The 26992-nt window shown below is 36.7% G+C and overlaps 1 protein-coding gene across 7 annotated transcripts in view; it reads right to left on the reverse strand.

Moving 5' to 3' along the window:
• The window catches only part of PRRC2C (proline rich coiled-coil 2C), a 95999-nt gene that overhangs the window by 27106 nt on the left and 41901 nt on the right, over positions 1 to 26992 (reverse strand). For all 7 annotated transcript variants that reach the window (XM_072648639.1, XM_072648640.1, XM_072648642.1 and 4 more), the window contains exons 7-21: positions 26754 to 26836; positions 26141 to 26274; positions 25964 to 26054; positions 24373 to 24511; positions 21591 to 21680; positions 16895 to 17573; positions 15073 to 15242; positions 12725 to 12974; positions 11456 to 11669; positions 8627 to 10888; positions 5598 to 5806; positions 2859 to 3013; positions 1889 to 2255; positions 1393 to 1478; positions 73 to 261 (exon numbers count right to left, since the gene is read on the reverse strand). In XM_072648639.1, coding sequence (XP_072504740.1) covers positions 73 to 261; positions 1393 to 1478; positions 1889 to 2255; positions 2859 to 3013; positions 5598 to 5806; positions 8627 to 10888; positions 11456 to 11669; positions 12725 to 12974; positions 15073 to 15242; positions 16895 to 17573; positions 21591 to 21680; positions 24373 to 24511; positions 25964 to 26054; positions 26141 to 26274; positions 26754 to 26836 — 5118 coding nt within the window. The remainder of the gene's footprint in view (positions 1 to 72; positions 262 to 1392; positions 1479 to 1888; positions 2256 to 2858; positions 3014 to 5597; positions 5807 to 8626; positions 10889 to 11455; positions 11670 to 12724; positions 12975 to 15072; positions 15243 to 16894; positions 17574 to 21590; positions 21681 to 24372; positions 24512 to 25963; positions 26055 to 26140; positions 26275 to 26753; positions 26837 to 26992) is intronic.

The raw sequence follows: 26992 nt of genomic DNA on the forward strand, positions 1-26992 counted from the left end.
AGTGCTAGTTTTAATTTTCCCCCAAATTTGGCAATAAAACAAACTATGGAAATTAGGAGTTAACATTTTCACCTTCTGAGCTTTGATTGGCCCTGCCCGAGGCTGCTTTTGCCGTTGTTCTTTGGGTTCAGGTAATTTGTCAGGGGGCTTTTCAGTTAGTACTGGAACAACTTCATTTTCATTGCCATTTGAAGCTGGAGCACCAAACTGAATGGTGTCAATTCCAATTTCAACACCACTTTCTTGGCCATTCTTTGATCCCTGGAAAGGGTACAAACACATTAGCTACCAAACCAAAAAAAGAAACACAAACTATCAAAGCTGCCAATCAAATCAACAAGCAATTATATGCTAAGCCCTGCATATAAAATACAAAAGGAGGATAGTTCTGTCCTCAAGGAACTTATACTAGGTGATACACTCATGTGCTTGTGTGTGTGGAGAGTAAGGTGGGGGGGAGGGGGGGAGAGTGGGGGTGGGCGAGGAGTGTTAGTGTGTTAAGTAGCCTGGAGTCAGATTGGGAAAGGCACGAAATGCCAAGTAAAAAAGTTTATCTCTAAAGCCACTGAAGCTTCCTGTGCTATAGCAGAAGGACATGGTTAGATCTGTATTTTAATAATACTGATCCCCCATATTAAGAATGGATTGCAGAGGGGAGAAATGGAGACCAAAGAGGAAGCTGATTGAGTAGATGATGTGATAAGGCCTGAACTAGGGTGTGAATTGTAAAAGTGGAAAGATTTAGCATTTGTTCCCCCAGGATGCTGGTGTGAATGAGAATCAAGATCAGAGAGTAATTCCTGTCAACTAAAGAAACCATATTCAACTGTTCTGGGTATAAGTATACATTCTGATTACACAGCAGCCAGTGTTGGAAAGAAAGCTGGACTCAGAATCCGTAGGAATGATTTAAATTAATAAACTCAACAAATTATTTCCTATTTGGGAAAATTGCTGTAGATCATGATGAAAATGTGTCGTGGTATCTGCCATGGCAAACATTAAGAATAAACATGTGATCTAAAGGGAAATGATGAATTCAAACTTGTCTGTTTCTTCAACTGTGAAACCCCATAATGAATGCCTAAACCACAGACTCATGCATACACAGAAAAGACATCTCTAATACTGTGTAAATTTTACCAAAAATCTACATTAGACTTCTATATGTTTAATTTAATCTATTGTCAAATTCAAGTCAAAAATATGGTTGATGGTTATGTTAGTGACAATGCTTCTACAATACCAGTCTTCATATATGTGTCTGAGAGAACAAATATTAAATGTATTACTATCCAAGATTTTAAAAAGAAACACAACGTAAAATTAGTGCTCTCTGTAGGATTGAACCATGTCATGTCATGGCATTTTATTGTTTCAAATAATTTTTACCTCTGGTGATGCAGTTGAACCAAAAGATGTCAAAGGCTTATTCCATGCACTGACTGAAGGTGGCTGTGGTGGACTAATGGGTCCCACTGAAAACCAGAAGCCAGAAAGTGTTAAATTCTCAATAATCAAACTCACCTTTTAATAGGTATTTATTTAACTTTTTTTAAGGTCAGTTTATTAAATTAACTTCTATGTCTCACGATCAGAAATGTTGCAACAGAAAACTTTTTAACACCTGGACAAAGATTATTATTTCAAGCATGTCAACCCATAAAACTATAATTATATCAAAACACATGTTGGCACATGACAATTTAATCACTTTGGGGCTTGGAAAAATATTTCTGACTTCCCTTTCCCTTTACCTAATGAAGAGAATCAATCCTGGACAAGGAATTAAGAACAAAATGGTCCCAAAACCATCAATGTTGCTGTATAGAAATAGTGTTCCAGTACTGTCCACCCCCAAATAGTTAAGGATCAGATTCACACTTACATTTCTTAGAAATATCACTGAGAACAGCTGTCGGGGTTACTTTGTTCTCCCATAACTCTGCCCCTAGAGGCCCATGAGATGTTGCATGCTGGAGAGACTTTCCTGTTGCTACATACTCTGTACCATTGGTTGTATTTGTTGCTTGGACTTGCGGCTGGACTGATGGTGGTGACTGCGTTGCTGTCTGTGTTGTTGGTGGCTGAACCTGAACAGGGACTTGAGCCTGTGCCAGACTCTGCACTGGAGGTGGGGTTGCAGTCTGTGGTTGCTGGCCTACAGTAGCCTGTTGCTGTTTTTTAGCAAACCTTGGAGGAAGCTTAGAATTCTGATTTCTTCCCTTTTCGTTTGAAGATTTTTTGTTCCACACCTTAAAAAATGTGAGGTTTTAAAAATGTAGTTATAGATAGCAACTCATATATAACCATTCAACAAAGCATGATTTAAATTAATCCATTCAAGAGAAAAAGCACTCCTGTCCTTCTGAAATATATATTTAATACAGCAAATAAAGAGTATGTTCTGAAAAACATTCCATTTTAGGATTAAGGGGAAAAATGGGATAAAAAGAGAAAAGATGGCTTATATATAAAAAACATTAGGCTATCTTGATTATTTAGGTTCTTATTACAAAGCATCTTTTACTGGACTACAAAAACAATGTTTCCCCCATTAGTAAAGAGATGACTTCTGTTATCTCCATCTCCTTCCTGAGCACCAATCCAAAATGAACCACTTGAATCCTATCAGTACTCAACATGCTATTACTATTTAATTTACAATTTAATCTCTGATAGGATTGTTTTGTGAGCAAAATACAACAGCAAATCTATCTTAATACTTGAGAGAGCATAATTGTAATAAACTTGATTTTCTGCATCAATATGATCTTTTTTCAAGCATTATACACACAATTATAAGATACTCTGGTAAAACTGTAATATTCTTATTCCAAATTTTTCAAGTTTCAAACCTGTATAGTTTGTTCTTCTTTCTTTCTACGTTCTTCATCCTGCAAGCGTTTTTGTTGTTTTTTGGAAACCACTTCAGTGAAACCATCATCATTTAAATTTGACTGGGGGTCTTCAACCACAGTCACTTCAGGATGGTCATCAATTATTACAACACCTGCAGTAATTTAAATAAAATGGTGCTTTAGATTTACCTTAGATATTGAAAATTTCTTCATCGAAACAAGACCAAAGAGAGACCTAACATGCTTTGATGCTCACTCCCTTATTTCCCCACAATTCCCATCGTAAAAGTCATACATTAGTATACTACAAGATTAAAGTTACTTTTGGATTAAACCTGTGATTTTATTAGTATGGGGAACACCCAATAAGGAAACTCCCTCTATTATACGTTATTCCTTAAACAGTTTTATCTGTGAGAATTTCATACCAAGGTTGAAAAAAGACCAAAATACTTGCTTCAGATGGGTCAATTTAATACTTTTCAAGACTTAAAAGAAAACGCAAGACATCCATCTAAGGAAAGTCATCCAAAAGGAACTTAAGGATAAATATAGAAGGAAAAGACACAGAAGAAAAATGAAAAAGATCTCCCTCCCACAATGACACACCCATATTATCACACATGGAGCCTAACAACACAACCCTAAAATGTACATGATACCATTAATGAGAATAAAGATGGGATAATCAGGTAGATTAGACTCTGTGTCATAGAAAGGCCTTAGACACTTACTAGTGTCTATGACCCTGGGCAAGTCACTTAACCCTGTCTGCCTCAGTTCCTGATCTGTAAAATGAGCTGGAGATTGCCAAAAAACCCCAAATGGGATCATGAAGAGTTAAACACCACTAAACAACAACAAATATAGGAAAGAATTATGTTACAAGTAACAATGTGAAGGTGTTGAGACACTGATAAGTAAGGAATGAGACACTTTTCCCAACCATGAATCACACACACTGTTACCCTTTCACAACTGCCAGATACATGTAAGAGAACAGAAGACAGAGGATTTTTACTGCACATGTTGGTTATGAAAAAATATTTAATCTCGTAAGATAATGCATATACAGTATGCACTACAGGTTTCCTCTACCATACCTTAAAAACTTCTTCATCCTGAAGTCTCACACCAGCCCTGAAAAATAGCAAGTTAAAAGTATCCTCCCCCTTTCTACCTTCTGCTTCTGATGGGAAGGCTCCTTCCAGAATTTAACTATCCCCCTAGTTTTTCAGATTCCTTTTCTGCGTAGCCATATGCCATTAGAATGTAAACTTCTGAGGGAAGGAATAAGCATTTATTAAGTGCCCACTATGTGTGCCTGGGACAGTACTAAGCATTTTACAAGCATCTCTTCCGAGCCTCACAATAACACTGGGAGGTAAGTGCTGTTATCAGTATCATTTTACAGATGAGGAAATTGAGGCAGACAGGGGCTAAGTGACTAGCCCAGTGTCATAGAATCAGTTAAGTGTTGAGGCTGGATTTGAATTTAGATCCTCTTGACTTTAGACATAGCACTCTATCCACTGGGTGACAGAGCTCCTTTCAGGGCTGAGGAAACACCTTTCTTTTTCCTTGTATTGGGCTTAGTACAGTGCCTGGCAAATAGTAAGAAAACACTTAACAAATATCTGTTGACTGAACAAAATGCTGCCTTACAGGAGGTTAATCAAAATGAGGCCTCTTCTTTCCAAACATACTTAAAATCACTGAAAGTGAGAGAGAAAACAAGGAAAACTCTGTTCTCCTAAAATGTCTGCCTTCAGCTCAGAGATAAAACTGAAGAGGATTTGCTGTGGAAAGTTCTCCAGATGACATCAAGTACTGAAAAGTTTTCTGGAAGAGATTTTTTAATCATTCAAAGGATTTTGATCTGCCTATGCACAAAAGAAAGACCAAATGGTTCAAGAGTGCTTGGTGTTACAACTTGAAGAAGGTCTCTAGAACACTGGGTGGATCCCCTCTGATGAGTTTGTGAGAGGGTATGGAGAAGATGCATATAGGATGGGCTGTGAAAAATGGGTTCTTAAAGAGCTTGGAAAGTAGAGAAATTGAAATTCTCTCAATTGCCTTGGAGTGGAAAGTTCTTACCCACTCTCTAAATACTCTCACAGCTACTGGCAGCACTTGATACTTACCTGCTCTTCATACATTTATTCTAAGTTCAGTTTTTCTTTTTGTCCTGGTGTTTAGCATCATTTCTATCAAGTGTGATGGTTCCAATGATGAAAAAAGTTCATTACAGAAATTTTGAAAGATTTTTTGTTTTCTTTTGTTGTCTATGCAGTTTTATATAGCCTAAAATCAGTTTGACCTCTTTCTGCCACAAAGCCACTGTAACTACAGTAATGGAACGAGCCCCTCCAAGGATGGACCCTGCTGGTCCATGCTTCAAAAGTGATTAATTCCTCGAACCTTTTTTTCAGTTAAAGATAAAGCACTCATTGAATTTCTCTATTGTTTTGTGAACCCTCCAAGCTAACAGCCATATATGGGGATAATTGCATCCACACTCTAAGTGCTGCATTTCAACAGCCAAATTCCCTTTTCAGATCCTAATTTCTTATCTTTCAAGTCTCCCAACGCCTAGTAATTCCTCATTTCCTTTCCAGGAGGTACTGCAGATTTTCTCTAACACACTAGATTTCTTCATCCTGGAAGCACCCTTCAGCCATGGAATTCACAGGTTGAAAGTATGGATGCATAATTTTTAAAAAGTTGTAGACATACTTGCATAATTGTTGAGGTCAAACTGGGATAGGGCATCTACTTTTTCTTTGGGTTTCTTTGGACCTGGTTTAGGTTCTTCTCTTTTTTTCCCACTGGCATCTTTGGAGCTCTTTTGCCCAGTACCATTTGGACCTCCATCCTGATGATGCACCGAGCTGCCACTGGCAGGATCAACACTAGTCATACCTATAGACTGGTCTTCAAATGGACTGCAAAAGAAAATAGTTTATATAAATACATCTGTTTTTCCATAAGGCTAAAAATAAATGATATGCTATCCCATAAAAAAGAGAATATCAAGATTTGAAATTAATTTTTATATGAAAAGAATATTTAACTGGGAGTCAAAAATCCTAGATTAGTTTTAGTCATCAAAAACTAACCCTCTGAAAATCCATAACCTTTAAAGTGTCCAGTTCCTTCACTTGTAAAATTAAGGGTTTATAACTAAGATTGCAGTTTTAATTTCCTTAGATTACAAAACTGGACATAGGGTAGAATACCTGAATACGGGATTTGACTTATATAGGGAACCCCCAAGTTTCCTCCACTAATGCAGCTCTCAGCAACTGTCTTAAAAAACTGTCCAGAAGCACTGAGAGATTAAGTGACCTGTCAAAACTCACGTAGCCAGTATGCATCAGAAACATTACTTGGATTCCTAGGTCAGCTTTCTAGGCAGGTGACATCTCTTAGTAGATAAGAATACTAGCCCCAGAAATCAGAAAGATCTGGATACAAATCTCAACTCAGACACTTACTAGTTGTGTGACCCTGAGCAATCCATTTTAGTGCCTATGTTTCAGTTTCCTCATCTATGACATGAGGTGGCACCTGGTGATCTAGGATTCATGCTGGTGCTTCTTACGTGACTATTACTATAGTAATTGTAGGCAAATCTGCTTTTAAAATGTTCTTGCTCCAAGTTGAATGAATATATTTTCTGCTTCTAAAACAGTTAATGCTCAGAAATGCTATGGAAGTACCTTACTTTTTTTCTGTATTCTATGTAAAATAGAAAAACAATACATTACCTAATTTATTCCTCACTATCGGCATTTATTTTAAAAAAACCCTAAATAAGAGTACAGTGTAGTAGAAAAATTGTAGACTCATGAATTCTAAATCCTAATCTTTCTATGCCTCATTTTCCTCTTCTATAAAATGGGTTTGAAAAGGTCATAGATTCGAACCCTGTAATTTTATATTTTATGAAACTGATGAGGCCTGAGCCCTGCCCATTTGAATTCAGGTCTCTTTAACTCTTAAGTCCTATACTTTTTCTAGTGTACCATGCTGGGTTAGAAGGACAATCTCTAGAAGTACCTATTCTCAAGGGCTATAAGGTACTGCACAAACTTTAAGGCAGTATATAACGCTCCATCACCACAACTGCTTTGTATCCCATTTCTTTAATCTGGAAAGGAATCTTAAGACATCTTTCTGAAAATATGGCAGGTAAATTGAGTACACTGATCACTGGCCCTGGAATGACTGATTCATCATTTTAAGAAACCAAATTTCTATTAAAAAAGAAATAAGCATTGTTATTCAAAATGCCACCTTTTAATTTGAAATATTTTGTCATTTCAAGGGATATGTGAAGACGTGCTTAAAGTGTATAAACAACCTTTAAATAAGAAGAGGTATCTATTTCCATCTAACACTGGGTCCTAGAAATGAAGTAGGCTGTGTGGACTTATACTTAACATTACTTTTTATTTTATTACCTATCATATATTTTAGTATAATTTAATTATTTTTTGGGGGGACAGTGCATGGCAGCTGGGGAGTAGAAAGAGATAAAATGGATTGTGATTGCTATAGGACGGGGATTTGTTAGGAGAGAACAGTAAAATCTCAAGGGTCAAAACAAGTCCATGGAAATGGCTGTTTCTAGAATCAAGTTTGGGTAGGGAGGTAAATAAAACCTTATACAATAAGTGGGTACAATAGAACAGGGTGCAAGAAGCAGAGGTTGAAAGTATTCCTTCTACCCAGAAAAACTGGACGCTGCTTATCCCCCAAATTCGACTCACAGATCTTTCTTTTTAGCACTAATAAATGCAAAGCCTTCAAAAGATATCTTTTAAAATTAAGACCACCCAGACAGAACCTCTTGACAATGATGAAATGTTTTATAAAGCTCAATAAAATAGCCTAAAGTAAAATCATCTCATTTATGGCTTTGAACGACATACACTCAAGCACAATGAAAATAATAAAGTCTGAGAAATACAATTCAAATTAGCCTAGTGGCTTTGTCTCTCAAAAAATTAGGGTGGACAAAGCAAAGCAGGCTATAGACAAATAAATATGGTAATAAACTGTACTGGATCAGGATATTAATGTTTATTAATGTCATTATATGTACTGCTGCCAGATTTTTCTGAAGTTCAAAATGACTAGGCAGAGCAAACACCTAATGCCACTGAGATTTTTAATTAGATAAGATCCAAAATTTAGCACCACTAAAGAGTTAAAGTTGTGTGTCTGTGCGCAGCAGTGCTAAAGCTATGTCTAATCACTGTTCTTGATCGTTTCATTACAATTAATTTTCTTCAGGTCAACATTTGAATAGGAATAACACATTACAAATGTAAAAGACTCTTCCTGTTACAGTTACAAAGGTCACTTTTTTTTAACCACTTTTACTAATATAAAATCTTGAACATATACAACACAACCATTAAAAACTGGTTAATTTTATGACAATATTTTTACATGTCCTATTCCCTGACTACTTGAGGTCTCACTGATCTCCTTTACCTCTGAAATAAGCACTGAAATTAGATATTAACAAATTTAGGTTATTCATTGCATTTTCATGACTTAAAACCAATCTCTCCCTCTTCCATGAGGGTAGGAATCACATTTTTCACCATTTCTGCAACTTTCAACGCAACCAACATTAAGTGTGACAAGTATAATTCAAAAATTTATGAATGAGTCCTTCACCAGTCCCCTCCTAACCCTTCCAAAGAAAAATCAACTTATTCTCACTCACATTCTCTCTCTCTTATACTTACCCTCTTTTCCCACTTTTTGATGAAGGACCATTTCTTCTTTCATTCCTAGGACCAGAGAAATTCCTTCCTGACTTAGGTGGACCACTGTTGCCTCGTCTATTCTGGCGATCTATTCCAGGTCGCTGACTGGAAAAGCTTCTTTTTGCTATTTCCCTTTTCGGAGGCAATACGTTGTCTCCTGCCTTTGCAGCTGCCTGTGCACTCAAATCAGCTGTTTTCTTTTCATCCCGCTCACGTCTCTCGTTGAAATCACTACTTTCAGAAGCTGTTTCCCATTCTTCATTTGCTTGATCTGAAGAGTTCTGATTGGATAAATCTGGAGTCTTATTCCCAGAAATATCTCCAGTAGCACTAACTGGTTCCTGCACCGCATTATTAATTGTGCCATTTGTGACAGAAGTAGCTGCCACATCACTGATTTTTGAAGCAGCTTCCCTCTCCTTTAGCCTTCTAAATCGTGGAGGTTTATCCTGCCTTGGTGGTCGTGCAGGTCGCTGCCTTCTAGGCCTCTCTCTGGTTGGATCAAATTTCCGTTCAAATTTTGGAGGTCTTTTATCTGCTGCCATAGGTATAAACTGCTCATGCCTTCTTGGTGGCTCTCCATCATCTGGTTTGGGGGCTTCTGTTTGCCTTGGATTCCACTGATTGTCACGATATGTTGGCCTTCGTAATGTGGAAGGACGTGGTGGACGGCCTCCTGGATCCCTTCCTCCACGTCTGAACATTCCCCCCCTGCCTCTTCTAGTAGGTTCTCCTTTAGGAAGGAAGCCGGGTTTGGTCTTATTCTCATCATCCCTTACATACAATTTTTCCAGTGGTCTGTTGTTATCTACTCGGACACTATTTTCAGGTTTGAAAGAAAGCAGAGGCTTCAATGGTTTTTTGTTTTCAGGGCGTTCCTCCCTTTTTGGATGTTTGCCTTTGCTTAAACTATCTTTGTCTGAGGGAAGAGTGTCACTTGCACTTTCATGAACTTCACTATCTGAGTCAGTTTCTGAACCCCGCTGCCTTCTGCGTTTGGGCACTATTTCAAAATCAGAGCTCTCACTTCGAGTTTCACTTTCTTCTCGCTGCCTCAGAGATCCAGAAGGTACATGCTCTGCTCTTGGCTTTGTTTCTCTGTAGTGAGGATAATCTCTACTATGTCCTCGGCCCCCTCGACCACGTCCACCATAAGAACCTCTGTAGCTTCGACCCCTGGAGTAATATTCCCCACGTCCTCGACCTCTATAGCCTTGATCTGGGAACCAATCTCTATCTCTAGCCTCCTTCCAGTATGTCCGAGGCGGTAATGTTGGTTCTTTTTTAATTGGCCTTGAATCTATTCGTGATCTTTCTACTCCCTGTTCTTTGCCAATAACTCTTTCAGGTTGTTTTTCTTCCTTGGTTACATTTAGGGGAGGAATCTGCTGATTTGACGTTTTAATGGCAGGTTCTATGTGAACATTATCTACAGTTTCTGATGGCTTCACAGTATCTTGGGACAGCTTTTTAGCCAAAGATGAAGTCTCAGTGGGAGGCTTCTCTGGTTCTGTTTGGGGAGGTGGTGGAAGTGGCTGTGGTTGAACCTGAGCGGCAGGGGGTGGAGGAGGATCCTTCTTTTCAGGCTTTTCAGGTTTTACAACTTTCTCTGTTGGTTTTTCTACCTTTTCACCCTCTTTCTCCTTTCTCTGTTCCCGCTCTTCTTTCATATCTCGGAGTATTGGTTTCTTAATAGGTCCTGATCTTCTCACAGGCCTATCACCACCTTCATCTCTTCTACTAGATCCAGGCCTTGGGCCCCATCGTGTTTCTGACTTAGATTTGTACAACTTTTCAAGTTTTGGTCCTTCAGAAGGCCTTACAAAACCTTCCTTTTTTGGTTTATCTTCGAGTCGTTCTGAGGGTTCTTTTGTATCAGTGCACCTACTAGTTGTTTTAGGAATGTTTGCAGGTGCCTCATTCCTTGCTTCCTCTGGTTTTTGAGAATGGCTGGATCCATGGGACACACTGCGTTTCCTGACAGACTGACCTTCTCCAATTGGACTCTGATCATCCTGAGGGGTGGGAACAACATTCTCATCAGCTAGTTCAAAACAAGTTGCTTGGCTATTTGTGTCAGTGGGAGGAGGTCTTGCATCTTCCAAAGACTTGTTAGGGAATTTCTGTACCTCTGTCTCACTGATGTCTCTGAAAAATTCTGCTTTGGGATGAGTGTCCAATTGACTGTGTTCAGCTGGGTAGGAAGCAACCATCAGTTCTTGTTCCAGTGGGGCTTCTGGTCTATGTTAAAAAAGAAACAAAAATTATTGACAAAGTATTCCTTAAATAAATTGTCTCTTCAATTCCACTGAATTACAAAATAATTATGACTCATCAACAAAGGACAGGACTCCCAATCTTAGTTATAGGAATATAGATTACAAGCAGCTAGTTGTAAATTATTTTAAAATTTCAGAAATTAGCGTTTTGAATGGAAGAATTCCAAAACGAATATTTTTCTTCATAATTTTCAGTTGATAAAAAATGAAAAAGATGCATTATTATTTGCTATCAGAGGAAAACTATTAAACTTCTTGAGTGCATATCTAAAAAGTGACATAGAAATGAAACATGGTAGTCTTCATTTAACTTTCTGACAACCATTTAAAATGAGAAAAAGCCAGGTGTTTATTCAAATTCACTGCTGAGAGACAACAAAATCAAAGTTAAGTCAGAGAATAAAAACGGTGCTGTGAGTTTAGTATGACGTGAAGTACAACATTTCAATACTATACCAATATACATACAGTAAGCAGACTTTTTTTTTTTTTGCTTTGAGTTGTAATGATTATGTAACACAATGATTACCTTAGGTCCTTAGGTTCTTCAGCCAACTTGGGGGGAGAACTTGCCTGCTGAGGTTCTACTTGGGGATAGGGGTCTGATCCCCACATCATACGAGGTTCAGTGAGAGAAACAGCATGGTCTCTTGCTGATCGAGCAATATGTTCAAATGATTCAGAATTAGCTGTAGAACCTTCTATTTGGTCTCGTCTCATTAGGGGCTTAGGAGGAATCATTCCTATCATAAAAGTTCAGAAACAAATGAAATGTAAAACTAAGCAAAACAATAATAATCACAGGTAAACAGTATACAAGCAGAGATGACAGAATACTGTAATTTTATATTTGGGGCGGTGGGTGTCGATTTTTTTTTTTTAACCAAGAAATGAGTACATTTTTAAAGCAAAAAGGACAGAAATGTAGAAAGAAAATTTTACTTAACATGCAAAGCACTGGGGTAAGTGCCAAAAGCAATATAAAGGCATGTCATACTTTCTGTCCACATGGAACTTATAAGCCTAAGAGGGTTAAAATAAAAACAAAAGAACTAGAGTGCTAGGTTATGAGAAAGCTTCATGAAAAGGGTTAAAGAAAAAGAAGATTAAACTTTGAGAAAGGATAATAGTTTAAGGAATAGAGACAACCAGATGGTGTAGTGAATAGGGCCCTGGGAGGCTCTAATAGAGGAAGATAATATGACAAAAGTTCAAATCCATCCTTAGATTTTACTAGCTGTGGAAACTTGGGCAAGTCATTTAACCTCTGGCTCCCTCCATTTGCCTATAAAATGGGGAAAATAAGAGCACCCACCTCCCTCCCAGAGTTATTATGAGTATCAAACAAGATAATATTTGTAAAGTGCATAGCACAGTGCCTGGCACATAGTAGGTCCTTAATGCTCATTCCCTTCCTTTGTAAAATGTAGATAATATTTAAATTACCATATTAACTGTCACCATATTCATGACTTCATAAATGAGAAAAGTCTCTACAGATGTGTAAGACATTACTAGCCCTATAAATGATCAACTGCAGGTTTTTAGGACCTCAGTAACCAACTCCCTCTCCCCCACAACAGGAGGAAAAATTGCAACGTAAGCTAGTGATAGCATTTAATAATTTGTACTTAAACTGAAATGAAGACACTACTCCATTATGTCCTCCTCTCTTTAGCTAGTCTCTGGCAAAAGTCAATCAAGGAAATGAAAACAAAGCAGACCCTGAAGAGCTTAGAGATCAATCTCAGAAAAATGAATTGAACATTAGTTTACAACAATGACAACTTCAACATACCAGGATGTATAGGTGGAATATCCATAGCAGGCCTCCCTGACATCATTCGGGGATCCATATAAGACTGCACCATAAGCCAGCGTGGATCGAAACCCATGGAAGCTAAATGTTGAGGGTGAGGCTGCATGGGCTGGTAAAGAGCTCTATGTGGAGGAGGAGGGACAGCACCACCGGAAGGTTGAGAAGGAGCAGATTGTGGAAGCACACCTTGTTGCTGCTGTTGCTGCCACTGCTGTTGTTTCATTTGTTCCTGAAAAGCAATGCAAGATCGACAGAATGGGAATAAGTCGGCCTGTAGAATTTAAATCTGTAATGAAAAAATTATGAATTCAATTACAGGTATATTGGTTGTCTGTTGTCCTTTGTCTTAGAAGAGGACCAAAATGACATAATAGACCATATGAATTTTTGGGATGGGTATTCCAAATTTGCACATCTTATGTTTACTTTGTGCTGTCTCAATTTTGCTTTGCTCATAGAGCACAGCACTCCTTCTGATGCGGGCACACCATGCAGAGTGGTCCTGTGCCAGCTTCTCCCATGTTGCACAGTCAAATCCAAAGTTCTTGAGATACACACACACACACGACTTAGTATATATAGAATATACAGTATATATAGTGTATACATACAATATATATAGCCTATATATGGAATATATAAAATTAAGAACTAAATTTTTAACCTTTTACAACACAATTCACTTAATGTTTAAGCTGAATAATTCCATAAATATTGATTAAATTTCCAGTATGTGCCAGGCACTGTGCTAAGTTAGGAATGTAAAGAAAAGTAAAAGACAGTCCTTGCCCTCAACAAGCTCAAGATTTAACAGGGGAGACCACATGCAAACAGCTGTGTAGACAAAGGCAAGGCACTGGAATCAAGAGTGAATGGGAAAAGCTTCCTGTAGGTGAGAATTTAGCTGGGACTTAAAGGAAAAGGGGGGAAATAACAGATGAGAAGGGAGAGCATTCTAGCCATGGAGAACTGTTGGAGAAAATTCCCTGAATCTGTAGATGGAATGTATAGTCAATGGACTGATGAATACATGGATTATAAGGTATGTAAGAAAACTGGAAAGGTGTGTGTGTGTGTGTGGTATGTTTCTTGTGTGTATTTTGGGGAGAATATGATGCTGGAGCCATTGGAATTTATCAAGTAGGCGAGTAACATGGTCACAAATGAGCATCAGGAAAATCACTATGTTGGCTGACTAAAAAATGGATTGGAATGGGAAGAGACTTGGCAGACCCACCAGCAGGCTGTTGTAATAGTTCTGGTATGAGGAAATTACATCTGTACTGGGGTAGTGGCAGTATTAGATGAGAGAAGGGGACATACTGAAGAGATACTGAAAAGGGGAAAATGACAGGCTTTGGCCACAGCTTGGATATGGGGAGTGTAAGTGAGGATAAGAGATAGTAAGGAGTTGCTTTAAGGTATATAAAAGCCTCTTTGTCACAACATCCCTATGAAACAAGTAATACAAATATCATGATCATTTTAAAAAGTAAGGAAATTAAGGCTCAAAATCTGTAAGTCACTTGTCCATAGTGACAAACAACAGTATGTGTTGAGTCAGATTGCCTTTGAACCTAGGCTGCACCAACCTTGGAGATCATCTAGTTCTTTTCCTATGAAAATAACAAAGCATTCTCATGTGGAACTTGAAAACATTACCAATAAAAAACAAGTATTCACTGTGCCACATGTTATATTAAAAGAAATGGAAGCCAAGAAAGGGACAGTATACGCTAAATCAGGAATAAAATTATATAAAGGGGTAGAAAAGGAGAGTGGTAGGAGACTAGAAAGAATAAGTTATCCAGTTATCAAAATGCAAGTCTTCAATTAAGAGGGTACTGTAGCTTTCAGAACTGAGTACAAATCAAGTACAATCTACTTGATCTCTCTCCACAAAAATTGATAAATATATGCACGTTACATAATTTTACATATAAAATATATATTCATACACAACACATGCATGCACTCATACTTAACAGACATATGTGGTGGGGAGGGACAGATAAATTTATTGATCTGGGAAATTATTGGGGTGGACATTCCACTAGACAGGCACCTTATCTACAAAGCATAGAAGTTAAATAACTAGTAGTACCCACGGTCACAAAAATAAGCATGTCAGAGGAAGCATATGAATCTAGATCTTCATGACTCCAAGATCAGCCCTTATTCCAAAAGGCTACCGACCATTAAACATTTGGGCTTAATTACACATTTCAAATTTTTGTACTCCAACCCACTAACACCATATTTTGCACACAATAGGTGTTCAATAAATATCAGACTTTATAACTGACCCAAATAATTTTCCTTCTTACCTGCTGTCTTTGGAACCGTGGTGGCAGTGACTTCTGAAATTGTTTGGAATAGCCTGATGAAACAGCAGGTCGAGGCTGAGACCCTGAATCTGGTTCTATTTCGTGAGCCACCTGTGGGGTTTCTTTTTCACTACGGTTGCTGTCTTGTCTAGTGAAAACTGGCTGTTCCTCTGACAAAAGAAAACACTTGACAATTACTTTTTATACTCATCTTTGTGGAGTTTTTCCATATACTTGATCAAATGAATTCATATATTACACTTTACAAACCTTAAAGTGCTATAGGTATGTAATGTCTGTCTTTTCCTGTACACATGCTAATTAAAATGGAATACAACACTTCTGAGAAGACCTAGAAAAGTTCAGTGACCTAGAAAAGTCAGAGACGATGGCGGATGATCAAGGAATTCTGCAAAATTATTCACAACCCTAGATTCCTCATAAATTTCAGGGTAGGTAGGGTAGGGAGCAAAGATAAAATTAAAAAGGCAAAATAATTAGGTTTCTAAATCATAAATACATATCTAGCCTAATTTTCACTTTAGATTTAAATGAGAGGGCTATGCATAGTCACCAGCCCCACTCTCTCCTCCAGGTCCAGTGGTGAGAGATAGCTCAGAACAACTGGAGATGATAGAGAATGCAATGCTTTTTACTGAAAGGAAAGTTCCAAGTCAAAGACACAAAAATTCAATAAAGTGTAAGCCAAACTCATTCTATGCATTTATGGAATAGTGTATATGTTGTTGAGTAGGGTTAAACTAAAAGGGAATTTACATACATATAGTAAAAATTTTAAATGGAGTTTCACACACAAATGCATGTGTTCATAGAGTTCATACAATAAATCTGGAAGTTCACTTTCTTTTATGTGCCAAAGCTACAAATTGCAAATAGGTTAATTGCCACTGTGAAAGATCACAGTTGTATTAATGATATTTAATTAAAAAATGAAACAAACAAACCTGACATTACCTCAAGTAGTTTCATCTAAAAGATAACCAGAAATGCCAGCTGAAATACAAAATAACTCCAATTACACTGTCCCATCCCTCCCCGTTGCCCCAGTACTAGATGGCAACATGGAAGACCTAAAATTTTTACTGACTGCTAGGGCCTATAAAAAAATTCAGCATTTCCATGAATTTAACCTTAGTAGTTTGTTGTTAATGAGTTTTTGCTTTAGAAAAAGGCCTGACTACACCTACTGGAAGCAGGGGAAAATGTTCATGGCTAAGATGGGGAAGGATGTGTGATAATCTTTTGAGAAAGTCTGACAGATAAAATCAAATAAGAATTCACAAGATGTATCTCAACCTTCCAACTTGTAAAAGAAACAAAAAACAAAACCTAATCCTGCTTGGTATGACTTAAGTCTTTGAAACCTAAGCAGAGCAGTAATGAAGTCTTGGTAAAAGAAGTGATCTCCATATAATAGAGAATTCATATTAAAAGTATTGCTTTCTTCTTTTTTCCTAACTGAGATCTCTATTGAGATGTTCCTCTGATGCTTCACTGTGGAATGGAAGTGTTGTTGGATTTTCAAAGGCTGTATCAGGAGAGTAAAAGACCCAGGAGATCTTGCTAAGCTGGTTAATCTTTTTAGTATAGGGACTGGTGAGGGATCCTAAATGTAGAAATCATCACAAGAATGTTAAATGACAAGAATAGGACTTGTTTTGTGAACTGTACTGGTGAAGCATGTACTCACACCAATAAAACCATAGGGAAAAAAATGCACTCTTACTAAAAATATAACAATTGTGAAAATTTTACTTGGATATTAAATAACTAAAATATGACATTAAAAAACATAACAAACCTATTTTTTCTTTATTACAGCTTTCACTTTCTTGTTTTTCTAACACAGGTTGTAATGTAGGCTCTTCCCGTTCCAATTTTTCCTCTTTTTCTCTCTCTTTTTCCTTCTGCTGTTCTTTTTCACGCTCTTTTTCTCTCTCTCTTTCTTTTTCCAGTTCTTTTTCTGCTTCTCGTTGCCGTTCTAGTTCCCGTTCTTTCTCTTGCTCTCTTTCTCGTTCTCTCTCCCTCTCCAGTTGTCTCTCTTTTTCTCGTTCCCGCTCCAATTCTCTTTCCTTTTCCCGCTCTCGCTCCAGTTCTCTCTCTTTTTCCCTTTCTCGCTCCCTCTCCTTTTCCCTTTCTCGCTCTCGTTCCCTTATCCTTTCTCTTTCTCTTTCCTTTTCCCTTTCTCTTTCCCTTTCCTTTTCACGCTCTCGTTCCCTAATTTCTTCAGGAGATGGCTGCTTTTCTACAATGCCATATTTCTCATTTAACTGTTTCAGCTTTTCTGCACATGCAGCCTTTCTCTGCTCTTCCATCCTCCTTTCTTCCTCTTCACGCCTCTTTCGAGCACGTTCTACTGCTGCAGAAAGTTCCGATGGCTGCCTCCGGCGCTGTTTCCAAGCTTCATCTTCATCAGGAACTTGTTTGGGGGGAAAAGGACCTGATCTTCCAGGTCCTGCCTGTCGATCAGGAGGTGGATGCTGAAATATTAAGATAAAGAGCTCTAATTAACCATGATACACACAAAGGAGAATAACTGTCCCAGGGCTTGGGTCTAATGGGGGAAGATCATTATAACTCCATTCTACCTGTAAAAAGACTAATTAAAAGAAGAAAAGATTTCTTGAGATATAAAATACTGGATTAGCCACAGCACTTTAATATTCAATAAGCTCCAGTGGATCCTTATTTCTCCTCTAATATGCATTTGTCCTTCATAACCTGGCCCCAACCTAATCACATATTATTCTCCTATTATGATCCTGGACCCTTATCTGTCCCTCAGACCTGCCACCAGCTTTGCAATGGCTCTTCTCCGTGTCTAGAATGTACTCCATCCTCAACAATGACACCTAGAATCCTAGTTTTCTTCAAAGTTCAGCTCAAACACTAGGATTTACTGATTTTGCCTCTCCTCTCTGAAAAGGTGGAACCTATTTTGTATCTCCTTATATACATGTTATCTCCCTTATCTATACTGTAATCTCTTTAAGATTAGAGACGTTCACTTGTGAGTTTGTCTCCCCAACCAATCCTAGTGTAGATGCTTATTAAATACTTGTTGATGGACTGAATGATACTTTGGTGTCATTATACCATGTTACCTTATACCTTACCTTGTAACATAATTTGATTCTATGTAGCAGGAAATAAATCAGTTTAGCAATATTGCTTCTTCTAGATCAATTAGTACACTCAGACATTAGCATGCCAGTCCTGCTTATTTTTGAACAGAGCTTAAAAGGTTCATCACAGGAAAGACTTCAATACCGACCTATACTGTTTTATAGCAGGAGTTTTTAAACTAGAATTTATGAATAGGTTTTTAAAAATCTGATAGTTGTACTTCAATATAATTGATTTCCTTTGTAATCCTATATATTTTATGCATTTAAAACACTATTTGGAGGGAGAGGTTCATAGACTTCAGTCTGTCAAAGATATCCACAACATAAAAAATAAGGATACTTGCAACTCCACCTCCAAATTTAAATTAGTCATAGTGATTTAAAAGCATGGGATCAAAGTTAATGTGGGGATATATTTCAAAGTTTGGGGAATGAGCATGAAATATAAAAAAAACTTGTAAGTTAAAACACAGGAGAAATTTTTACATGTAAAGTTCTAGAAGAGATAAGAATGTAAACTATATGACAACTTGTGTCATAATAGCAAGGCATGTTTGATACTTTTGCATTTTTGCATGAAAAGTTCTACTAAAAACAAGTGGATGAGCCAGATGTTAATTTACTATGGAAAGTTCTATATACATCCCCAAAGTGTTTTCATTATTTGGATTCCTGTAGCAAAATATGAGGTACACAGGGACAGGAAGTAGAATTATTTTTCATGAAGAAAATGAAACCCAGAGATGGTCAGAGAAATACAAAATTGTAGAACTGAGACTCATATTCTGACTCCCATTTGTGTACTTTTTACTAGACAACAATGCCTATTAAAGGGAAATAAGTGTATTGAATTTGCTTTTTGAAAAGCAAAGAAACTCTTCCATGGTAGATATTCAATTAAGTATTTTCTGATCTAATTTTTAACTATGATTTGAGATATCTGAAGATTCTTCTAAGGTTCAATAATGCACTATAAAATAAAAGCAATTGCAAATCCCAGCTAAACTCTCTGCCAGGACTATCACATATACCTTCATGTATACAAATATCACCTGGAAAGTTAAAGTAGAAGAAATGGAAAAAAAAAAAATTTGGCTTGGCTTTACAACAGACTTTCCTCAGTTACAACCAACTCAATCTCCAAATTTAAGATAGTCATAGCAATTTGAAAGTAGGGGATCAAAAAGATAACTAAGTTAAAGTGGGGATATATTTCAAAGTTTGGGGAATGAGCATGAAATATAAAAAACTTGTTAAGATATGGGGGAAATTTTTACATGTAAAGTTCTAGAAGAGGTGAGAATGTAAACTATATGACAACTTGTGTCATAATAGCAAGGCATATGTTACAAACAATTTTCCAATAATGTTTAAGTGCTTTAAAGTTACAAATACAGCAAGTTTTGTTATCTTACGGTAGTAAGGAATAGTCCAAAGATCACAAATAGTTTAAATGGGAATTCATTTTGTATTTAAATTCAATTATATAGATGTGGATGCTATTCTGAGTATTCACTGTACAACCAAACAACAATGCTATTTGGAAGAACTACAAGCTCTTACTTATTGATTCCTAACACCTTCATTATTTACTGATAAGAGCTGAAAGCATTTTTTTTTTTCAGATTTGAGGCAAATCACAAAAAGCTTCCACTTGTTATTCTAGTTCGATCCTACAATGAAATCTGTGGGCTGAGCAGAATTTGAATTATTTTTAACTCCCCACGGGATGAAGGCTAAATGTAAAATAAGAATAAAAAAGGGTCATGTTAAAAATAATTATTCAGACATATTATTAAGTGTGTAAATACAAAAACCATGTGTGAGGCGAGTAATCAAAAGCTCTATTTTTACAACACATCTTACTTCTTTACAAAACTCAGTAGCGTACAAGATTAAATTGTTTTAAAAATTTGTCAACTAAATGAGTTAACTATCTCAATGAACATTTATTAATGCCATGTACCAGGTACTATGTTAAGTGCCAACTCTATCTCTTCTTCCTCAAAACAAATCCATTTTCCTCAAGAAGCATATATTAGAAAGGAGACAACACAGAATGTAATTACAGAGCAAATGGAAGTCTTTCTTATAACAGGAGGCACTTGCAGCTTGGAGGATCCAGAAAAGCTGCTTGCTTATTACAAAATGTGGTGCTTAGGCTGTGTACTGGAAGGAAAAAGGTGTGGAGATAGGAAGGAAGGAGCATTGTAGGTGAGGAACTCAGTAACCCAGCATGGTTGGACCAAAGATTATATACGGAGGTAAGGTAATATGCAAGAAAGCTAAAAGCTTGGAAGGATCAAGGGGGTGAAAAAGTTTTAAATTCCAAACAGAGAAACTTATATTTGGTCCTGGAAATAATAAGGAACTATAGTTTATTGAATAACAGGGTAACACGGTCAGAATCACGTATTAGAAGAATCAATTTGGTGGCTATATGGAGGAAGGACCAGAATGGGCAAAGACCAGACAAGAAAACTGATTAGAAGAAAGGCTACTGCAATACTCCAAGGATGCAGTAAGAAGGCCTGAAATGTAGATTACATGAGTAGAGACAAGGGGGTCTATCCAGGGAATCTTGTAGAGACACAAACAAGACTTGGTAGGGTATGTGGAATGAGGGAGAGTAAGGAATTGAGGATGATGGCAAAGTTGTGAACCTAGGTGACTGTAAGAGAGTAGAGCCCTCAATAGTACTAAGGCTAAATAGTAATAAAAGGCTAAGTTTGAGGGATCCAGAGGACATGCAGATAACAATGTCCAATGGGCACTTCATGTTGTGGGATAACGTGTCACCAGAGGTTAGTAGAAAAATCATCAAGTGAGAGATGGCTTATGGCTGGCCAAATAAGATGAGGGGAAGAATAATATAACTGAATGTCTCTGCAGAATAGAAAATGTGAAATCAGAGAGTATATCTGGATAATTCATAATTAATTAAACATGACTATTTACCTATCACAAGTCTGTTTCAGTTTGTCTGTTAATTTTATTCAAGTTAAAACTCAATTGTGCATTAATTTGTAGATATTCTAAGGATAACCCAATAATTTGAAATTGAAATTCATCCTCAAGAATGAAAGATCTTAAGAGTTTACAAAATAAAACAAAACAAAACAAAACAAAACAAAAAACAATCCCAAACCCTTACAGTTTTTAATATATGGAAAAAAAAAAAGCTTAAAGACCACTACCCTCAACAAAACCAAGGCTTTTTAAAGAACAATTGAGTATGGATTTTCAGATATTTTATTAGGTACCTGAAGCAGAAAAGCACACTCCAATACCTCATAAGTGAGAAACATCTGCATGTGTTTTTTCACTCAAAAATTCAAGCACTTTAACCAGTAACTAGTAGCATCATACCTGTTGAGTAAGTGACTTTGGCTGAAGTGGCAAGTGGGTAGAACTGGTCTTTTCATGCACTAAGGACTGCACTGGGGGAGGTCCCCGTTCCTAATTAATAAAGAAGAGGAAAAGATTTACAAAATCTTAAGTGTACAAAATGTAAAAAACATGAGTCATAGTGGTAAATAAATAAATTTAATATTCTAAATTAAACTTCTAAATCTAAAAAGAGTCTTATGCTACAAGACCTAAAGCAAACCATTAGCTGTAATTTCTATTAGTGGCTGAATACTATATGTACACTTTTATTCCACTCACACAAATTTATCAAATTTAATGTAAGAATTGAGCTTGTCATAAAATTTTATTTTGTAATATAAAGTTTCCTTGTCCTTACCATGATCAGACTGTATCAAAGAGTGACAAATTTACTATATATAATGGAAATTATGCTATGTTAGGGAATTATATTCAGCTAGGAACTAGATCACACTAAAAACTAACACTGAATGCATTTGGCTAGCCAGCAAATATTCTATGATTGGTCTAACCAGGCAAGAGTTATTAATGATGATCATTACCTATGAATATGCAAAGGTATGTGCCCTACTGTCAATATGCCCTGATATTCTAAGACTATGATAAAGCAAAAAAAAATACATTGAATATTTAAAGCTAGAATAGGAATGAAGTTTTTACAATAGAAGGTGTATTGGATCAATTTTGGAGAAAGCAATTTCCTGTATTCAAGGAGACAGGGATTCCCAAGTGTTAGCAGGTGACAGACATGAGTAGTAGAGGCTGGTAACTCCTGGCTAAGGGAAACCAAGAAAGCTATATATATATATTGACCTGATAAACAACAGTGAAATTAAGAACTGTCTGAGAACTGTTCAATTTGAAGATTATGAAGTTCAGTAAAATGAACGCTCAGAAATTATGGCTAAATGAATATAGATGATAAAAAAGGTCAATTTTGATAAATGAACACCCTCAAAAAGTGGGCAAATGACAGCTACATTGAAGTCACACAACCTGAAATTAACCCTAGATTTCAAAGGATAAAAAGTGGCTAGGAGACGGAGTTAGGATCCAGTAGTCTAATATATTGAGGGGAATATCAATGCAAAAGGTAGATACTTTCAAGAATGAAAAACTGAAGATTATAAGAAAAAAAGAAAAATGCCTGTACAGACTAATGTAGATGTTTGTGAACATTTAGAAGAGAAGCTGTGAAAACTAAAAGCCAGCATGGTTTCATCAAAAAAAAAAAAAAAAAAAAAGATCCGGGGTTACCATTTCTCTTTTTTACAGGAAAGCTAGTCTGTTACATCTGGGAAATCCTGTACATAAATACTTCGACACAGTCTTTCATATTATGCTTGAGGATCAGAGTAGAAATACGGGATTCTACAATAACGTGGTACAGTTAAGACAGGTGCTTTTAGAACTAGGTAATTTCCAGAAACCTAAGAATATTCATCAATAATGAGTTCAGTGTTAACTTAGAGGAAGGGAAGTGTCTTTAGTCCCCACTGTTGACTTATTTTTATCAATAATTTAGATAAAATAGATGGTACACTTGTCAAATTTGAAGACAGCACATAGCTCCAACAATATCAACAGCACTAAACAATAGGCCAAAACAAAATTTAATTTAAAAAGAATAAAGCCTTATGCATGGGTTAAAACATGACCATCACAAAAATAAGACGCTGAAACTATTGTGATTCTGACTACAAGTTGAATAAGAGTAGTGTGGGTCATCATAAAAAAAAAATTAAAAGTTATCATAGACCATATTTTTTAAAAGTAGTACAGTATATCATGGTGCAAATGGCACTAAATTATTATGACTGAATGATAACATTACTAAAACTACTAGAGATTAAAGAAAGAAGGGGCCCAGATGTACAAAAATATTTAAAGCAGTTCTTTTTGTCACAGAAGGGAAGTGAAAGCTAAGGGGAGCATCTATCTGGTCAAGTATGGCTGACGAAATTATGATGTATGAATTAGAAAAAACAGCAAAAGAGACTTTCAGAAAAACCCTGGAAGATCTGTTATAAGCTGGTATAGAATGAAGCAAACAGAACCTGAAAACCATTTTTACATTAACAACATTATACAGAAAACTGAAAGAATCAAGAACTCTGATCAACCACAACTGCAGAGGATCAATGACATCTTAAATTACAGCAAAGCATATGTTGGCATTCTACAAAAAAACCCCAACAATTTAATTATCCAAAAATAGAGTAGGATGCCTCAGGAGATATCAGGTACTGTGATTCCTTCTCACTGGAAAATAGACAAAAGCTACATAATGGTTTCATTAAGAATTCAATGAATGGAAGAAAAACACACAAATGAACCTAACAGAGAAGCAGATTTCATGTTCCTATAAACTAACATTTAAGTTATCCAAAAGCAAAACCACTTTGGCCAACAAGTCACACTTATTCACTAGAAATCTTTAAGCACAAACCAGACCAGATATCTGGGGATGTCAGATATTTTAAAAGCAAGATTTAGAAAAGTAACAAACAGATTGGCCTAAATAGCCTCTCCCTTTCTTAAAATTCTTTAATTTAATATGAATGTTTAAGATATACTTCCCATGGACTGCGCAAAAATAGACTACGTCTGGTTTTCAGTAAGTTACCATACTTGAAAGTCTTCAGTTGCATGATATTTTAAGTAAGAACTCCACCTTCCCTCCCGCCCCCCCACTATTTTCATCATGCCCATTACAAAGGATCCTTGCTGATTATTTTATATATACCTCAGTTCAACAAACCTGATTAAAAGGAGGTCCTTTTCCATAGGGACCCTTTGATCCCACTGACTGTGGATGCAACTGAGATTTACTGCTGGAACCTTCATCATCATCTTTTCGATTTTCAGAACTTTCCAAAGTCTTTGACGCTTCTTCTTCACTGAAGAACAAAAGTCATAGCAAGAAGGGAGAAAAAAATGCTTCATCAACATCTATTTCATCCACTACATTTTCTCTAACAGTGTTGCTAAACTGTGGTTTGTGGAATATCCCCATCGCTTTTTATAGATTTCCAAGGGAAATTGTGAAGTGGAGATGAAAATTAGCAGGCAATCCTTGAGACAGTCTCAGGAGTCCTGCATCAAGGCACTATGATCAAAAATACCCTAGAGTTCTTTGAATAGGAAAACAAGCAAGTCCTCCTACTACCTGTCTGGATTTTTTCTTAAGTTTTATTTGCTGGATTAATATATCTTCCTGGCCAACGTTCACTAAATATTGGAAGATCCTGAAGCTTCCATCTTTCCTGAGCCCCTTTCTCTTCTCTCTACACTCTTGTTGACTCCTGTGTGTTGAATTACAGATGGCTCTTCTGCATTCCAGTTCCACCTGCCTCCTGGAGGCTTCAAACTTACATATTCTATAAGTGTGCCATATTTAACATATACAGAACAGAACTCAATATTTTCCCTGGAAATACTCCCTACTCCCTCCCTGCTTCAGTTCAAAACACCAACAACTTTGGAGTTAACCAAGTGTGCAACATTAGAGCCACCCTCAATTCTTCTCTCTTCCTTCATCCACCATTAGATCCAATTCTACCTCCACATCTCCTCTGCATTTAGTTCCTTCAGTCCACTCACAACCACAACCCTACTCTGGCCCTCATCACTTCTACCCTGAATTTTATCACCTTGAATTAGTCTCAAGCTCCTTCTCTCTGAAATCCATCTTCCATACAAAAGTCAGTGATATTCCTAAAGCAAACCCAAAACACCAAATACTGAGCATATTACTTCCTTTCTATTAGCTCACGGGCTAATAACTGCTCCTAGGAACAAATACAAAACTCTTTGTCATTTTAAGTATTTTACATAATAACCTGTGCTACCCTAAACTTTCTGGTCTAGTCTACACTCTTCATGCACTCCTCTACAACTTGTAATCACCAAACCTGTGCCCAGGCTACTCTACCTGCAAAATTTGTCTCCTTATCTCTCCATCTTAGAATCTTAGTTAGGTATGAGTTGAAACTGAATGTCAGTTTGAGCTCAGTTCAGACACAAGGTCTTCCCCAATACTCCCAGATGTTACTACTTTCTCCACCCAAATTGCCTTACACTGATTTCGTAAAAACTGTGCACCTTGTTCCCCATTTAGAATGTAAGCTGTGGAAGGCAGAGAATGTTTGATTATTGTACTTATATTCCCAGAATCCTGCACAATGATTAGCCCAAAGTAGGGCTTGACAAATGTTTATTAACACGTGAACACGTGGAGACTGGTATTTTTTTATAATGAAGCAAAGTGGCAAAAGTTTTCATATAGATGTTTAATGTTGTGTAACTAACAGCAATCCACTGAAATTGGAAAATATGGTTTAATGACTTACCAATTATCTTTGCTGTCTTTCTGACTACCACCTTGTTCATCATCATCACTAAAATTGAGTTGTTCTGTATAATCTACTTCCATCTGAGCTCCTATTAAATATAAATATGAAGGAAAATTCAGAGTAATTCCTTAAGGTGAAGGCAGTAAAACTTAACAAGTCAATTTCAATTCTCACCTGCCCAGCCTTCATCAGCTTCAGCATCTAGATTATCAAATTTATCAAGCTCCTTGAGTTCTGTTGCACTAAGAATAGAGGGGCGTTCAGGTTCAGGGGCCCAAGTGGGGGGTGGGCCTCTTCCTCTAAGACCTCTAGATGAAAAAATGAATGTAAGGGTTAAAACATGCACTCCAGAACAGAATGAAATACTAAGTTAGCAGAAAATTCAAGACTGAAATTTTCTGGTTCAATTTCCAAACAAAATCTTTTAAGAATGAACAATGGATTTAATACTTAAAAGAACCAAAACTTTATCTATGGAAAATTCAGGAGGAAAACCAAGGGATGGAACTGATTCTAATTTGTTTTTGCAAGAAGCAAAAATTACTTTTTATTCTTTCTTTTGCATCAATACATCAACAGAACAATTTCTACTTTGTGGTATGCTTTCTTAAATTTCAAAGTCATTAAATCATCAGAAAATTTAAACTCATTTTTCTGACTTAGCAGAGAACTATCATATTTTAAAAATCAGATTTATACATTATTAAATGTCTGCATTCCATAACGACTAGATATTATGAATACAGAATACACAATCTAACACACTTTAATCACTTAAAATTCTTACTTGTTAGCCTCTGATAAGGAAGGTGGAAATCTGATGGGGCCATGTAATGGAGGATATGCCATCCTAGGATACTGCTGAAACATCTGGAAGAAAAAGCCATACATCTAACCCAAAAATTAATTTAGAACATAATAAAACCTGCTTTGCCTCTAAAAAGGTACATAGGTACAATATTAGTTAAAATAACATTTCTGTTACTTACCTAAAACAAATTATATTTATTTTGAGTCACTATTCTA

Source organism: Notamacropus eugenii, chromosome 2 (assembly GCF_028372415.1).
Source record: "Notamacropus eugenii isolate mMacEug1 chromosome 2, mMacEug1.pri_v2, whole genome shotgun sequence".
NCBI lineage: Eukaryota > Metazoa > Chordata > Mammalia > Diprotodontia > Macropodidae > Notamacropus > Notamacropus eugenii.